Source organism: Spermophilus citellus (assembly GCF_964194105.1).
Source record: "Spermophilus citellus genome assembly, chromosome: 10".
NCBI classification, from domain to species: Eukaryota; Metazoa; Chordata; class Mammalia; order Rodentia; family Sciuridae; genus Spermophilus; species Spermophilus citellus.
Genome location: NC_138197.1, coordinates 127,252,688 through 127,269,741, shown reverse-complemented (window position 1 = coordinate 127,269,741; position 17,054 = coordinate 127,252,688). Strand labels below are relative to the sequence as shown.

Sequence of the window (17,054 nt, the reverse complement as noted above, 5' to 3'; positions counted from 1 at the left end):
CAACTTAGCAAGAGCCTGTTTCAAAATAAAAAGGAGTGGGGATGTAGCTCAGTGGTGGAGCACCCCTGAGTTCCGTCCCAATAACAAATAAATAAAAATGAAAATAACAGCTGTATTGAGATACAACTCGCATGGTGTAACATTCATGATTTTCTTTTTTTTTTTTAAAGAGAGAGTGAGAGAGAGAGAGAGAATTTTTTAATATTTATTATTTTTTTTTAGTTTTCAGCAAACACAACATCTCTGTTTGTATGTGGTGCTGAGGATCGAACCCGGGCCGCATGCATGCCAGGCGAGCGCGCTACCACTTGAGCCACATCCCTAGCCCATATTTTTTTCTTTTCATAATTTTATTTATATATGACAGTGGAATGCATTACAATTCTTTTTTTTTTTTTACTTTTTTATTTGATTATTTTTTATTTTTTTGAAGGCCACTGTCTTTATTGATCTAAAAAACTTTACAAGGACAGTGACTGTTATGCCAAAAAAGGTGCCAAATGGCATCAAACAGACCAGAGGTGAAGAAGGTGGGGGTAAGGGCAGGGGCCAGGAATCCAATCAGAAAAGCTGGTTAATGGTTTCCACGGAACTGGCAGGGGAAAGAGAAAGGGAGTTGCAGGCAAGAGCAAAAATTCCAAAAAAAATTGAAATGGTGAGGGGAGAGAACTCCCAAAGCCCCTGGAGTAGACAACAGCAATCTTTTTCTTTGTAGAGGACCAGGAGCCCCCATGCAGCTGAAAACTCTGGAGACTTGATAATGGGGCTAGGGATTGAGGACTCCCCAGAGAACATCACAAGAAGGCGTCACACCATTCTCGAAGGCACCCAAAGCAGTCCTGGGACTGCTTGGCATTGGCACCACATATATCCTTCAGCCATTCTCAGAAGAGGTCTTCATCTTTCTTTAGCACCAGAAACTGCCCGAGGACAACATATGCCTTGTCAAAGCCCCTTTCCTCCAGTTTCTTGCCCAGGACTTCACAATCCCAGCCAGGCTCCCCACTGGCTTTCCCCCATAGGCTCTGCCACAAAGCCTCGATGCTTTTGGGAGGTTGTCGTCTTGATCAAGCTTAATAGGCAGCTCCGGCTCCTGTAATGGTTGCTCTTTTTTTTTTTTTTTTTTTTTTAGAGAGAGTGAGAGAGGGAGAGAGAGAGAGAGAGGAGAGAGAGAATTTCAATATTTATTTTTCAGTTATCGGCGGACACAACATCTTTGTTTGTATGTGGTGCTGAGGATCGAACCTGGGCCGCACGCACTCCAGGCGAGCGCGCTACTGCTTGAGCCACATCCCCAGCCCCAAATGGTTGCTCTTGCTACTCCAACATTCATGATTTGAAAGCAGACAGTTCAGTTGTTTTTCTGTATTTATAGACTTGTGCAACCATTACCACTATTAAATCTTAGAGCATTCTCGTCACCCTGCAAACTATGTTCCTAGGAGTACTCACTCCCAATTCCCCTGCTCTCCATGTCCTCCCCGCCTCTGACACCCAGTGATCTGCGAATCTGCCTGTCCTGAGCAGTTCATATAAACGGACTCTGACATCCACAAAGCAGTCTTTGTGTCTGGCTTTTTTACTTAGCATAATTAGCTAATATAACTTCTTTTTTTTTACTATTTTTTTTATTGTGGGAAAATATATATGACATAGAATTTGCCATTTTCTCCACACCAATGCACACAGTTCCATGGTGATGAGCAGTGGGTGAGCAAGTGCATTCATATCATCGTGTAGCAGACACCACCAGCCCTCTCCAGAACTTTCTTTTCTTTCCCAGCTAATCAGTAACCCACTAAACAGTAACTCCCGGGTCCTCTCCCAGTCCCCACGGCCACCATTCTACTTTCTGCCTCTCCAAATTGCCTACTCTAGGGACCTCACGTTAGGAAGAATTGTAGTATATTTACCACTAGTTAATTTTTAAATTTCTGCTCTGGTTATAGTCGCAAGCACTTGTTCATTTTAAAAAAAGCATTTTAAGCCAGGCATGGTAGTGCCTGCCTGTAATCCCTAGGGCTCGGGAGGCTGAGACAAGAGGATCACAAGTTCAAAGCCAGCCTCAGCAATTTAGGCCCTAAGCATCTTAGTGAGACCCTGCCCTAAGTAAAAAATAAAAAGGGGTGGGAATGTGGCTCAATGGTTAAGTGCCCCTAGGTTCAATCCCTGGTACCAAAAAGAAAGAAAGATGTGTCTGATTTAAAACCAGTTCTAAACAAGAAAAAAAAATTACCTAGTCCATATCAGGGCCCCAGGCAGATCACTGGATGGAGAGAAATCCAGGGACCTCAGGGAGGACCAAGTATGACTTTTATGATGAGAAATAGATGAGGGTAGGCCTATATGCGCAGGCCACACGTCAGGGCTGGACAGACTGGAGCCACGGCACCTGTGGCTTCTAATCCAGGGCTGCATTTTTCTAAGTGTCTTTGAGGGCCGGACTCCAGGATTCTTGGTTTAGGATTCCCAAGGGCCATGACTTCTGTGGGTCTGACCACTCTGCTTCTTCACCAGGCTGCTCCCTGGGAATGAGCGCTGCCCAGGCTCTGAGCTGTACCCTAGGGCAGCCTGGCAGGGCAGTGGACAATGGGAGCATTATAGGGCCTCTCTAGCCAGGGCGAGGACCAGTGGAAGCTGTGGGCAGCTCAGGGGCAGGAGTGGCATCTGCCTCACTGAGCCAGAGGCGGTCCTGAGTCTGGACTGCCACCACCTGCACGAGGCCTGGGTCCCTGGAATCCCAGCTATGTCTGAAGACAGGCAGCTGTCCCCAGCCTCGCTCCCCAGACCATCCTGCCCCTACATGTACACATTCCACAAAATCCTCCTGGTACTGGGGCTTGCCCCTTCCCTCTCAAAGGAAAAAAAAAAATCCTCCAACTAAGCCCTGGAGAACAGAGGGCCACGTGCTGCCTGTCACTGGGAAGGAGCAAGCCTGCGGACAAAGCCTGGGCTTTGTCTCTGGAACTGTCTCAAGATGGGGTCAAAGTGCCAGATCTGGCATATTCCCTAATCTAGCAAAGCCCCCTCCATGTTCTGGGAGGAGACCCTAAGGCCAGGCAGGGGAGGTGTTCGCTCAGGGTCACAGAGACTCTTGGAAGAGGAGCCCGAACCCCTCCACCTGGCTGCAGCTGCTGTTGAGCCTCCGCCTGTCCCACTGCTGCTCTTCCAAACTGCACGCAGGCTCAAGACCTGGCCAGACATGGCCTCCTCCCCCAAGGCTCCCCAGAATCCCACCTTCAGAATTAAATGCAGGGCTGGGGATGTGGCTCAAGCAGTAGCGCACTCTGGCATGCGTGCGGCCCGGGTTCGATCCTCAGCACCACATACCAACAAAGATGTTGTGTCCGCCGAAAACTGAAAAATAAATATAAAAAATTCTCTCTCTCTCTCTCTCTCTCACCTCTCTCTTAAAAAAAAAAAAAAAAAAAAAGAATTAAATGCAGCCCCAAGGGGAAGCCAGTGCTGAGTGCATGAGAAGTTCCACCATCTGTCCTGGAGGGACTGGTGGCCAGTGTGGGAGATGTGTGTGACAATCACAACCAACCGTCACAGGAAGACAAGACCAGGGATATGATGGAGGCTTGGGCACAGTGTACGGGGCTTCAGAAAGGCCTCTCCCCTGAACCCTTCCACCACGAAGCCTGCGCGTGCCGCTCACATGGTCCAGGACATATGGTGCGCAGGAATCTGTACCCACTGGACTGTGAGATGCCCACAAGACACACAGCTAAACCCTCCCTGCACCAGCCGTCCTCCAGAGCTGAGCTGGGCTGCTTCTCCTCATGGTGGCGAATTACCTGTTGATTCCTCCTAGTTCTTTGAACTAGTCTCACATTACATCCATTTGCTAACTGAAGGTGTGGCTCAGAGAGGCTAAGTAGCCTGCAGGAAGACACATAGCTGTCACAGGTGCAGTGACAACTCACCTAGCTCTTTCTGAGCTCATAAAGAACTTTCTTCACCACTAAGATGTTTCCCTGCCACAAGCACCAGCTCCACAGCACTGGGGCACTGCCCCACCATGCGAAGGCCAACCCTGGACAGGCAGCCTCCAGCCTCCAGCCTTGGTCTTCTGGGGACATCCCATCTCCCTTCCAAACATGGTACGTTATTATTAGTGCTGGGGTTTTCCCAGGAAGGCAGCAGGATTGAAGTTTGGTGAAAACGTGGTCTTCTGGGCCCTGAGGGTTGGGCTCCTGTTGCTCTATAGGAGAGCAAAGGGGCCCAGAGGACCTGGTGTGGGGTCCCTGTACGCGGCAAGCCCCGATTATGCTTTGGCTGTGGTTGAGGGGGGACTGGGGTTACAGGCCACTCGAGCCCTCCCTTCTCCCCATCAGTGTCCACCTGGCCCCTTGGCAGGTGGAGTGGAAGCGGTTCCTAAGCCTTCCTAACACAGCTGGGTCACCTCTCAGAGAGAGGACTGAGTGACCGGAAAGGTTGTCACACAGCTTCCCAGGTGACGACCACCCACGTGGTGCTGTGGGCTAGGCAGTTCCTGTCAGACATAAAGTGAGACTTGCGCACCTTGGAGCTCTGGGAGCTGCTTCTTCCTGCCAGGAGAGCAGGTTAGCTGGGGCACGCCTCCCCCCCGTGACACAGCCCTGTGTGGACATGAGTGAGCACCACACCCCTGCCAGCCTCCAGAGGGTCAGGAGCTGGGACTTGGAAAGGCACAGGTGGGAGGATGACTGGCTCCGCTTGCCTGATGAGGAAGCAGAAGCTCAGAGAGGTTCAGCCGTGTTCCTGAATCTCCAGGTTAAGGGGCAGAGGCAGAGCTTGCACCCTGAAGGGCACCCAGCCATGACCACAGGCCTCTCAGCACCTGCCTGGGGAAGATGTGGGGGTGGGGTGAGTACAGAGAGGAACCTTGGTTTTATTTAGTATTTTTAGTTGTAGAGAGATGCAATACCTTTATTTTGTTTTCATTTTTAGGTGGTGCTGAGGATGGAACCCCGGGCCTCACAGGCGCTAGGCGAGTGCTCTACCACGGAGCCACAACCTCAGCTGCCCCCATCTGACTTTGATCAAGTGGCAGGATAGGGTGAGGGGGGGCAGAAATAATGAAAAACCAGTATTTTCACAGCAGGCTTGGTAGGAATGGGGAGCTGCAGGAGCCAGGACGAGTTGCTGCTTCCCATGCCCCCCTCCTTCCGGAAGACCTCAGGAAACGATGTCCCCTGCCTTCCTCTCAGCCTCTTCCTGAAGCCCTTCCCCCACACAGGAGGCCAGCCGCTGTGAGGAAGAGCCAGGCAGCACAGAGTGGTTTTCCTGCATTGAAGGCTGTGCCAGAGGGCATCCATCCATCCTGTCCATCCATCCATCCACGCTCCCCCATTCTATGCCTTTGTATCCCAGAAAGCATTTAAGGCAACTCCACCACCGCACAGCCACCGAGATGACCCATTTGGCCCCCACTCACTCGTTCCTCAAGCTCTCAGCCATGCCTGCAGCAAGGTCTCTCTGCTGCCAAGGCCACCACTACCAGGCGCTGCCTCTCACTTCAGGTGTTCACAGGGCTCCTGGCTTTTAGATCCTAGAAGTTACCCAGGATTCTAGAAGGGCAGGGCTGAAGCCTACAGCTGGCAGCATGTTACAGTTGAGATGGTCAAGGACGGGCAGGGAATCACATCCAGTGTGTGAGGAAGGCAGGAGAGAGGGAGGGAGGGGGAGACACAGACGGACAGACAGTGGAAAGAAGGTGGGCCAAGACCACTGGAGGCTCCGCTAAGATCTGTGTCAAGGTGCCAGTGCTAAGCTGGGGCTGAAGCGCAGGGCTCCGGTGCCAGCTCTTCACTGCTTCTCCCCAGAAGTCACGCCCTGGGCACCTCCACCCAATGTGCCACAGGCTCCTCGACTCCGGTGTACCCAGGTCTCCACCCACCTGTGTCCAAACCTGCTCCCGCACTGCTCCCCCTCTGAGGACTTTGCCCACTACCTCCGAGCTGCAAAGGCCAGGGACCAGGTTGGTCCTTCACCTGCAGCCCCATATCCAGGCCCTGTCTTCCGCCTCCACGCCTGCCACTGCCACTATGCCCAAGACCCAGCTCCTCTGTGGCTGGGCTGCCCTAGACAGGTGTCTCCGCCTCTCTGTGAACTGGTCTTTGAACTCCCTCTCCACTGGTCCTCCCTTTGGTGTGGAGACAGAACTCAGAGCCTCCCTCAAGTTAGGCAGGTTCTCTGTGGCTCCCTTTGGTCCATGGAGGAACAGGCAGTGAAGTCCTGGGGTCCACAAGCCCCAGCTGCACCAGGAAGTTGCAGGGCTATTCCACATGTGACCTTTCTGCCAAGGTCACAGCCAACTAATAATGGCCTTCACTCCCTAATGACATGCCAGGTGCTGTGCTAAGAACCTCACGTCATTTAATCAACAGAATGACCCGAGGCAGGTGCCATCCCCATTTAATAGATAAGAAAGATAAAGCATTGAGGGGCTGGGGCTATAGCTCAGTGGGTAGAGTGCTTGTCTCACAAGCATAAGGCCCTGGGTTCAATCCAGAGCAGAGGAGAGGAGGGGAGGGGAGGGGAGGGGAAAGGAAAGAAAGGTAAGACACTGAGAAGTCAAGTCCTCTGGACCACCCACACAGGGCTAGCGTGTGGGGCAGTCAGGACTCAAGCACAGGTCTGACCAAGGCCAAGCCTGGTCACACTCCACTGGCTGCCCTGTTAATGACTGAAGCTTCTGGAAACACACCACCCAGAGCTCCCCGTTTCCTGATAACAAAATCCTTGCTCTCGTCATGCTTGGAGGATTCTGGACCTGCTTGCTCTGCGATAGGCAAGGCAGACTCAGAATCCTGTGAGCTGGCTGCAGCTGCTGAGCGCCACATTCCTCCCGCGGTGCCAGGCGGAGTGCAGTCGTGCCTGCCCCCTCCCAAGCACTGCTGGGCCGGGAGGTGGCCCGGAGCCAGGCGCTCACACACACTGGGCCTGTGTGGCCTTGGGCCCCTGAAATGGCCTGTCTTCCAGCAAGGTAAGGGGAGTGCAGAGAGGTCCCACCAGGCAGCACACTTTGACAAAGATTCTAAAGATGGAGCAGGAGACCTTGACGTGATCCATGAAATTGTGGTGTTGAATGAAAACAAGTTAAGCCAGGCGAGCTGCTCAGGTGAAGCTGAGCTCCTATTAGACACCCTGTCAGGATCAGGACTGGTGGGAGGCACAGCAGAGGACATTCTCTGCCAAGTCAGTGCACGGCACCCACCCCTGCCAGGGAATGGGGTGGACATGTGGGGGCTCAGGAGCTCTGGAAGGCGTCAAAATGTTTGACTGGCATCACAAGGATACACCAGGTAGCAGATGAAGAGATTTGAAAGTTACCGAGGGTTTTACAAAAGTTGGATTTGTTACACGTGAAGGGAGAAGACTAGCATTTCCTTCCTCTGGGGGTCAGGGCGTCTCCCAGAGGAAGCTCCGTCTGAGAATCAGGCTGACCTGGATTCAAGTCCTAGCTCCACCCTTTCCCTCTGGGAGCCTGGACAAGTTCAGTCCTCTCTTCGGTGAAGACTAGCTTTCCAAGTCACTCAGTGTCAAAGTCTCAATCCTTACTGCCATGTATGATCGACTGGGTCTCTGGCCGTTCACTTTCCCACCCCTTTGACTCATGACTGCCCCCCTTCCCTACTTTTGGTATAGGGGATTGAACCCAGGGGTGCTCGGCCTCTGAGCTACATATACCCCAGCCCTTTCTGTTGAGACAGGATGTTGCTAAGTTGTTGAGGTTGGCTTTGAATCTGAACTTGTGATCCTCCTGCCTTAGCCTCCCAAACCACTGGGATTAACAGGCATGCACCATACCTGACCCTTATTTTTTTTAATCTTGCTAAGTTTCTGAGGCTGGCCTTGAACTTGAAGATCCTAATGTTTCAGTCCCCCAGAGAAGCTGGGATTACAGGCATGTGCCACTATGCTGGGGCCCAACTGGCCACTTTTTTTTTTTTTTTTTTGGTAGGTGGACACAACACCTTTATTTTATTTTTACGCAGTGCTGAGGATCGAACCTTGTGCTTCATGTGTGCTAGGCAAGCGCTCTGCCACAACTCCAGCCACACTTCTTGCTACATTCCCTTGGCACATTAAAAACCAAAAAAGAGCCCAACATTCACCCAAGGCAGGCCCAGTTCTGCCCAGCAGCAGGTGCCAACCTGCAGAGGACTGTGGAAAAAGTAGTGGTATGGGGCCAAGTCTTGGCATTTTTGTAGCCGTGTGAACTGGAGAGAGTCAATTAACTCAGGTTCCACTTCCACACCAATGAAGCGGGGAATTACTACTAAAGCCAGGGTATAAGAGGCAGTATTTTTAGAGGCCTCTTGGATAGTTCTTGGCAGAGGGAGGTGGCTGGAAGTTTCTTCCCAGGACTAAGCACTGTTTCAAAAATTTCATGATTAACATGCCATGAAAATCATGCAGGCCACTTAGACCCCATGGGATTCTTGTGAGGTTCAAGTAAGATACGAAATGTGAAAACGCCTGTGAATACGGCACGTTACGAACAGGGGGACGGAGATCTCAATTCAGCCGGGCGCGGTGGCGCACACCTGGAACCCAGCTACTCAGGAGGCTGAGGCAGGAGGATGGAGAGTTCAAAGCCAGCCTCAGCAGATTAGTGAGGCCCTAAGCAACTCAGCAAGGCCTTGTCTCTAAAATAAAATATTAAAAAGGACTTGGGATATGGCTCAGTGGTTAAACACTCCTGGGTTCAATCCCCCATATAAGAAGAGAGAGAGGGGGGCTGGGGATGTGGCTCAAGCGGTAGCGTGCTCGCCTGGCATGCGTGCGGCCCAGGTTCGATCCTCAGCACCACATACCAACAAAGATGTTGTGTCTGCTGAAAACTAAAAACTAAAAAAAAAGGGGGGGGGGCGAGAAAATGACTTTGATGCACCACGAAAGTAGGACCCATGGGAATAACGCCTCGTCACCAGAACACAGGCTCTCCCACAATAACGAGGCAGCAGATCTGGCTCCCAGGATCCTTTACTGGGACCTATTTACAGCATTTCTGTTCTTAATCTGAACAGCTGATATTCAAAGGCTTCATGGTGACAAAATACTTCACATCCACAAAACCAAAACAGGCTCCAACCAACCCCAGCATGAGTGTCCTCAGGGTCTCTGTCCCATCTTCTTCAGGGTTCGATTAAGCTAGAAGAAAAAGAAGCAAAGCTAGATCAAGGGTTTTCCCCACCCATTCCGACAGCGTGCCCACCCGACAGGGCAGGCTCCCAGCTGCCCCTGGAGGCCAGGAAGAGGCATCTTGGGGTGGGCGTTCACACGTGTGGAAAGCCCCAATGCCCATGTGGCCCTGCACACTCAACAAACCAAAAGCCCTGCCGGCTCTGCCTGTTTCCTGGACAGGAAAGGGGCTGGGACAGGCGACTCCAGTTGAGCTTCAGAGATCTCCTTTCCCATGGACAGGATCCAGGCAGGAAGCCAGCCCCAGCCTACTGTCCCTACGTGTGTGAGCCAGACAGCGGGAAGGTGAAGAGCACTGGGCCCTCTCAGGATCCTGCAGGAGGGCCAGGCCCTGCTGGAGGACTCGGCACTCCAGGATGCAGTGGCTCCAGTAGTGGCCACGACATGAGACCCCACACCCTGTGCTGTTTGGCCTGACCCAGAAGACCCATTCTAGGGCAAGACACAGAATGCACGCAGTGTGTCAGGACGGAGCATCCTGTCCTCCAGCCTCAGGAACTGGCCAGACCTGTCTCAGCTGCAGAACACCACCAAGAGGGGAGGGAGGAGGGCGGGTAGGAACAGGCAGCAAACCCACCCATATTAGGAAATTCCAGGGAGGGCGAGGAGACTGGCCACCCGCAGAGGGAGATCTTGGAAAGGGATGCAGAGAGGGCTGAGGCAGCAGTCCTAGGGGCCCACCCTGCTCGCTCTGCAGCCCCAGCAGCCAGCCAGGCAGCTCTGACACTTAAAGGGCCAATCTCAGGCTTTCTTGAAAACAGACCTGAGAAATAAAAATGTAAAAGCTCCCCACCCACTTCCTAGAGTCTGTTCCCAGCCAACAATCCTCTCTCTGACCTCTCACCTCTTCAAATTTGTGTATCTGACGAATGAAGAAATCCCCATAGCGCCTGGCGACCTTGGTGTCTGCAATGTGGATCATGTCCTGTGGGAAAGGACAGGCAGAAGAGCGTAAGTGGAGGGGGCTCACCCAGAACAGGAGCCACCTGCACACAGGGACGAGGCTAAGCTACATCAAACCCTGTGCTACTTTTCAAATGCAAAGGGCGTGTGTGTGTCTGCACACGCACGGGCAGGGCGGGCATGGTGGTCCTGGAGGAGCATGACCAGTCAGCTGCAAGAAGAGGAAAAACATGCAATTAAAAAAAATTTTGATGAGGAGCCTTGAAACCAGGGACACAGTATTAATTTAACTGAAAATAGTGGCAGAGCAAAATTTTACCTACAATAACCACACTGCTAATTCCTGCAGAAGTACCTTATTAGATCATCTGGGTGACTGAACTAGTTAGGCGGGGCCCCTGAGATGACAAGGGATGTAGCAGGTAGGACAGTGCCAAAGGTGGACATTTCAGGTGCTGAGGAAAGGACGGAAGGTATTTGACAGCACAGCACAGGGGAGAGGTAGTTGTTTTTGTTATTAAAAGCATGATTAAAAACAACATTGAAAAATTACACTACTGATGTGTTTACTTTTGGAGCGTCTGCTCATGTCAGGTTTAATTAAGTTCTGCCAAAAACCAAGTTGTCCAAAAGCCATAAAATCTAAATGAAATTTATTTAGTTTAGAGCAATATGAGCTTTAAAAAAAAAAACAAAAAATCTAAACTGACCCAGCATATCCACAACTAGATACACACTCAAGAAAATTAAAAACATATGTTCACTGGGAGTGGTGGTGCACGCCTGAAATCTCAATGGCTTAGGAGGCTGAGGCAGGAGGATTCCAAGTTCAGAGTCAGCCTCAGCAACTAAGCGAGGCCCTAAGCATTTTAGTGAGATCTAGTCTCAAAATAGAAAATAAAAATGGGTTGGGAATGTGGCTCGGTGGTTCAGTGCTCCTGGGTTTAATACCTGGTACTAAGCAAACAAACAAAAACAAAAAACATGTTCAAACCAGGTACAGTGTTATTCCAGTTACTAGGGAGGCTGAGGCAAGAGGATGACAAGTTTAAGGCAGGCCTCAGCAACTTAGTGAGATCCTGCCAATTAACATATGGCTATATCTTGGTGGTAAGTTCCCCTGGGTTTAATCTCCAGTACCAAAACCAACGAAACGAAAACCATATGTTCACGCAAAAACTTATGCATGAGCCAGGTGCAGTGGCGCACACTTGTAATCCCAGCAGCTCAGGAGGCTAAAACAGGAGGATCCGAGAGTTCAAAGCCATCCTCAGCAACTTAGCGAGGCACTAAGCAACTCAGTGAGACCCTGTCTCTAAATAAAATACAAAATAGGGCTGGGGATGTGGCTCAGGGTTGAATGCCCCTGGGTTCAATCCCCAATAACCCCCCCCCAAAAAAGAAAAAGAAAAAACTTAAGCATGAATATTCACAGCAACATTCTTTTGTATAACCAATGTGATTCTGCAACCTGTACAATCAGAAAAATGAGAAATTATACCCCATTTGATTCAAATGTATGAATTGTCAAGATCATGGTACTGTCATGTGTAACTAATAAAAAAAATAAAAAGAAAAAGAAAAAGAAAGAATAAAATACTGATGCATTAAGTTACAAAGTGGAGGAAACTTGAGAAGTACTCAGGGAAGCAGCCGCACAGGGGGCCAGAGATCATGGACCCAGCTGTACAAAGTGCCAGGAAGAGGCAAATTCAGACAGACAGGAGGCGAGTGGGTGCCAGGGGATGGGGGAGGGAGGGGCTGGGAGTGACTGCTAATGGGCGGAGTCTCTTTTTAGGGGGCTGGAAATGTTCTGGCATTAGACAGTGGTGGCGGCTGAACCATGCTGTGAATGAGCCAACAATCACTAAATGGTGTGCTTGAATACCAGGCCATTTCCATCATGAAGGTACATGTGCAAATTATATTTTAAAAACCAGTTAAAAACTACTATTTCTAATAGCACATTTAGACCAACATCCAGGTATACTCTATCATGGAGCTACACATTCCAGCCCCCCACTTTTTGGGTACCGGGGACTGAACTCGGGGGCACTCCCCACTGTGCCACATGCCCAGCCCTGTTTTGTATTTTATTAGAGACAGGATCTCCCTGAATTGCTTAGTGCCTTGATAAATTGCTGAGGCTGGCTTTGAACTCTCAATCCTCCTGTCTCTGTTTCCCAAGCCACTGGGATTACAGGTGTGCACCACTGAGGTTTTTTAAAAATTTGAGACAGGGTTTCGCCAAGTTGCTGAGGCTGACCTCAAGCTGTGATCCTCCTGCCTCAACCTCCTTAGTATAGACCAACATGCTTTCTGAAGAAAAAAGAAAGGGATTTTTGATTTTGTTTTTTAATCCTTATAACATCAAAGAGCTGATAAGCAAATAATTATTTAGGGAAAAACAGAAAACATTTTTTTTTTCTTGTCCTATCGGGGATCAAACCCAGGGCTTCATGCCTTCTAGAAAGAGCTTCACCCTCAGGCCAAACAGAAATCATTCTAAGCAAAAAGCACAGTAGCCCTCTGCCCTAAGGACATCTGCTGATCCTAGAAAATTTTGAGTGGGGAAAAACAGAAGTCAGGGCAGTCTCCTTACAATGCTAGGATCCCAAAGGGCTTTATCCTCCACAAAGGCGAGACAGAGGTGAACTGTCATCTCCATCCCAGTCCCAGTCCCAGCAAAGGCTGTCAAGTGGGGAAGAAGCAGAAAAGGGGCCCATCCCAGAGCTGTTATTAAACACAAGGTGACTCTCCAGCCCACTTGCAATCTGGCTAGTCTCCTGGATGGTCTAAGGAACTTGGCTCTAAGTTTAGTTTATGGGGAGTTCCCTGTCGATAACATCCCAAACACCTTGAAGAGCTCAGAGAAAATCCCTCTAGAGGAATAAGTGTTTATCCTAGGCCCCAAGGAATGCTGGCAAATAGTGTTGAAGAAGAGCAAACCAGCTGGGCACGGTGGAGCAGGCCTGTAATCCCAGTAGCTTGGGAGGTTAAGAAAGGAGGATCACAAATTCAAAGCCAGCCTTAGCAACTTAGTGAGGCCCCATCTCAAAATAAAAGCATAAAAAAAGGGTTAAGGGGACTGGGTGTGGCTCAGTGGCAGAGTGCTTGCCTAGCATGTGGGAGGCACTGGGTTTGATCCCCAGCACCACATAAAAGTAAGTAAATAATGTGTCCATCTACAACTAAAAAAAAAAAAAAAAAAAAAAAAGGGATTGAGAATGTGACTCAGTGGTTAAGAGTCCTGGGAAGGAAGAAAGGAAGGAAGAAAGGAAGGAAGGAACGAACGAAAAGCAAACCATGTATACCAAAAAATAATCATGCCCTTAGACACTGCACCATAAAAAAAAAGATTTAAAAGGCTGGGGATGTGGCTCAGATCCCCAGTACCAGGGGGGTGGGGTGAAGCATAAAAAAGGGTTTTAAAACTGTCTGTCATGTGCATATGCTTGTGTGCCTACTGCGCTCTTTCATGGAAGGACATGCAAGCTACAGCAAGGTTTCCAGTGTCGTGACTTCAAGTTCAAGCTGCACACTGTTCTGTTTCCTGTGTTACGGAGTGAACCTGAACTGCACACGAGGCGAGTGCTGCACCACTGAGCTGGGGTCTCTTGTCCTAACAAGATGTTTCTGTTGCTCTTGTCGGCAGCATTGGAAACTCAACTCAGGGCCCCTGGCACACTGGGAGGTGCCCTACTGTTGGGCTACACCTCCGGTTCCCCATGAGCTTTTTCAAAAGAATTAAGATGCTGGAGCCACGTGGTGGCCAGTCCTGTAATCCCAAATCCCACTGTAATTCCAGTGGCACAGGAAGCTGAAGACAATAAGTTCACAAGTTCAGAACCAGCCTTACCAACTAACAAGGCCGTAAGCAACTAGCAAGACCCTGTCTCAAAAAATAAAAAGGGCTGCCGGGCACGGTGGAGCACACCTGTAATCCTAGCAGCTTGGAAGGCTGAGGCAGGAGGATCACCAGCCTCAGCAAAAGTGAGGCCCTAAGCAACTCAGTGAGACCCTATCTTTAAATAAAATACAAAATATGGCTGGGGATGTGGCTCAGTAGTTGAGTGCCCCTGAGTTCAATCCCTGGTACCAGGAAAAAAAAAAAAGGGGGGGGGTTGTGTATGTGTTAAGGATGTGGCAAAGTATCCCCATCCATGTTCAACAGCCGTACCAAAAAACAAAAGCAAAAATCAAGTTGTTTTGTTTTTATGTGTGAGTTTTTTTCAGACTTAAAATACTCTAGACTGCTAGAACTGTTCTTTCTTGGAAGCACTGCCTCCCCATTTATACTCAAGAGTGAAGAAAAGAGTGCTCAAGGATGTGTTTGAAACCCGGGTAGGGAATTATAAGAATATTAGATCACTGAACTAGTACCTTTTGTCTCTGCTAGAATAGTCTTAGCCAATATCTCTTACACATTCTTTGTTTCCTTCCTTCCAGATATATTTTTTTTTTTTTTGGGTGGGGATGGGCAGGGGTTACTGGGGATTGAATTGAGGGGCACTTCCCCACTGAGCTACATCCCCAGCCCAGCCCTGTTTTTTTTTTTTTTTTTAATGTTTTTTTGAGATATAGTCTTAGTAATTGCTGAGGCTGGCCTCGAACTTGTGAACCTTCTGCCTTGGCCTCCTGAGTAGTTCAGCAGAATTCTTTTTTTTTTTTTTTAAATATTTTTTTAGATGTTGATGGATCTTTATTTTATTCATTTATTTATATGTGGTACTGAGAATCGAACTCAGAGCCTCCCACATGCTAGGCAAGCGCTCTACCACTGAGCTACTGCACAGCAGAATTCTTATTCAATGTATGTTAGACCTTACTGTGACTTCCATGTGGCTGTCTTTTTAAAATACACACATCCCTCCTACCCTGCCAGTACTGGGGATTAAACCTAGGGGCACTTTACCATTGAGCTACATCCATGGTCTTTTTAAAATTTTTTTTTTAGTTGTAGATACAATATTTTTATTTTTGTATATATTTTTATGTGGTGCTGAGGATTGAACCCAGTACCTCATGCTTTCGAGGCAAGCGCTCTACCACTGAGCTACAACCCCAGCCCTGGCCTTTTTAATTTTGAAACAGATCTTGCTAAGTGCCCAAGCTGTCATTGAACTTGCAATTATGTTGCCTCGGCCACCTGAATCAATCTTATGTATACTTGTTGCAACAGCCCAAATGACCCCCGTGTTCATCAACAGGGACAGACAAATGGCAGTTGATGTGGGACTCTCACAGGGCAGTAAGCATGGCTGAATCCCAGCTGCACACAGCAGCGATGGAGGGTAATTCTCTCCAAGCCAATGTTGAGCAAAAGAAGCTGGTCACAGACACCGCAGACTCCTTACACACACCGTGGACTCCTTACACACACCAAGGACAGGCAGCAGCAGGCGACAGCAGGACAGTGGCTCCCACTTGCAAAGTGCTTCTGCTGGCCCAGAGTATCCCCACTGCCCTCTCCAACCTCGTCTCCCACCACAGCTCCCCTCTCAGGCCACACAGCCACACTGCAGTGGTCCCTCAAACACAAGGGCTCCCCTCCGCGCTGGCCCTTTGCTCTCACGGGGCCCTCTGCCAGCTCTTCCTCGCCTCCCAGTCTTAGTGTAACCTCCCAGTCTCAGCCAAGCCTTGCTGGGCACATGTTTTAATGCGGCAACCTGTGCCTCCCACAGCTCTGCCCGTGCGCTAGTCCTCGGCAGTGTCTAACCTGCCAGAGCTGGCTAACTGTAACACCTGGATAGATCACTTGGAGAGGAAGTAACAGAGTGCCGAGACGCCAGCAGGGGACACCTTACCTTATCGATGTAGAAGTCAACCTCGGAGGCCGACTGGAACTCGCCATCTAGGGCGGAGATGCCACTGGTCCACACCAGGTTCTTCATCTTGTGTTTGAAGACAAGCAGCTGGATGCGGAACTCCTGCTCAGTGAGGTCCAGGAAGCCGGCCAGCTTGGCCACGGGCATGGTGGTGTAGAGCTTGAGGAAGCTGCGGATGGTGGAGAGCTGGGCCTGCTGCTGCACTTCGTCAGAAAACACCTTCAGCTGCTGCAGGAAGGGCTCTTTGTGGTAATTGGGGTGCACGTTGTCATAGTTGGGCACCACAGGCGACAGGAACTTGGGGCAGGAATAGCTGAAAAGTTCCTCATAGACCTGCGGGTCACCTTTCTGCATGCGCAGCATCTTGTCCCCGTACTTCTCCCGCAGCTGGAGGTGGATGCTCTCGTCAATCCGCATGGGGTACATGGTGAGCGCGATGGCCAGCAGCGCGTGCATCTGCTCGTTCTGTTTGTTAATCTGGGGGTGGAGAGGACATGAGTGCAGGGTCAAATGAGAGGGACTTTTGGGTCCCCCTAACCCACCGCCCACCCTCCCAGCTGCCCTCTGCACAAAGCTTTCACTTCTTCCGTCCCCTTGCACACAGCAGTCGGAACCTCCCCAGCCGCGTCCACTCCACCCCTCGCTCTCCTGGGTCAAGCCCTCCTCCCTATCTCCTGGACTCCTCACTGGACTGTCTCAGCCTCTCCAGTCAGCCCCACATCACTGGCCAGCCAATCCTTTTCTACCATCCAGAATCGAATCGCGTGGCACTCGATGCTTGCGATCCCAGCTGGCAATGGCGCAGTCTAACCCCGACCCACTCCTCTCCTGCCCCAGCCAGTGTGACCGTGCTGCTGCTGTCACCACACTTCAAGACCCAAGGCCTCTGCTCACGCTCTCCTTCCTGTGTGAAAACCACCCCCCAGCCCACACATCCAGGGTGCCCCCTCCTGGCTAACCGCTGGGCAGCAGTGTCCACGCAGGAGTCTTTTTCTTCCCATTGCTGGGATGGACTCGGGGGTTTGTGAACCTAGGGTGTTCCTCTGAGCCGCATTCCCATCCCCCCAACTCCAACTCTGTCAAGGCCCGGGGGAGGTCAGTGGTAGAGCACCTGCCCAGCAAGACAAA

The 17,054-nt window shown here is 50.4% G+C and overlaps 1 protein-coding gene and 1 pseudogene across 4 annotated transcripts in view; both read right to left on the bottom strand.

The window, feature by feature from the left end:
- Window positions 1-17,054, bottom strand: part of EIF3L (eukaryotic translation initiation factor 3 subunit L) — a 41,154-nt gene that overhangs the window by 2,970 nt on the left and 21,130 nt on the right. The window contains exons 11-14 of one of the 3 annotated variants that reach the window (XM_081310487.1): window positions 15,906-16,403; window positions 10,040-10,120; window positions 9,090-9,144; window positions 881-1,107 (exon numbers count right to left, since the gene is read on the bottom strand). In XM_081310487.1, the coding sequence (XP_081166613.1) occupies window positions 9,106-9,144; window positions 10,040-10,120; window positions 15,906-16,403 (618 nt within the window). In that variant the 3' untranslated portion in view covers window positions 881-1,107; window positions 9,090-9,105. Of the gene's footprint in view, window positions 1-880; window positions 1,108-8,958; window positions 9,145-10,039; window positions 10,121-15,905; window positions 16,404-17,054 lie in introns of those variants that run through there. The other 2 variants (XM_081310488.1, XM_081310486.1) reach the window with 2 other exon arrangements.
- Window positions 795-1,728, bottom strand: LOC308658304 (barrier-to-autointegration factor-like; annotated as a pseudogene). The gene is made up of 2 exons: window positions 1,688-1,728; window positions 795-1,072 (listed from the first exon to the last, which is right to left on the bottom strand). The product of its transcript is annotated as a barrier-to-autointegration factor-like (transcript).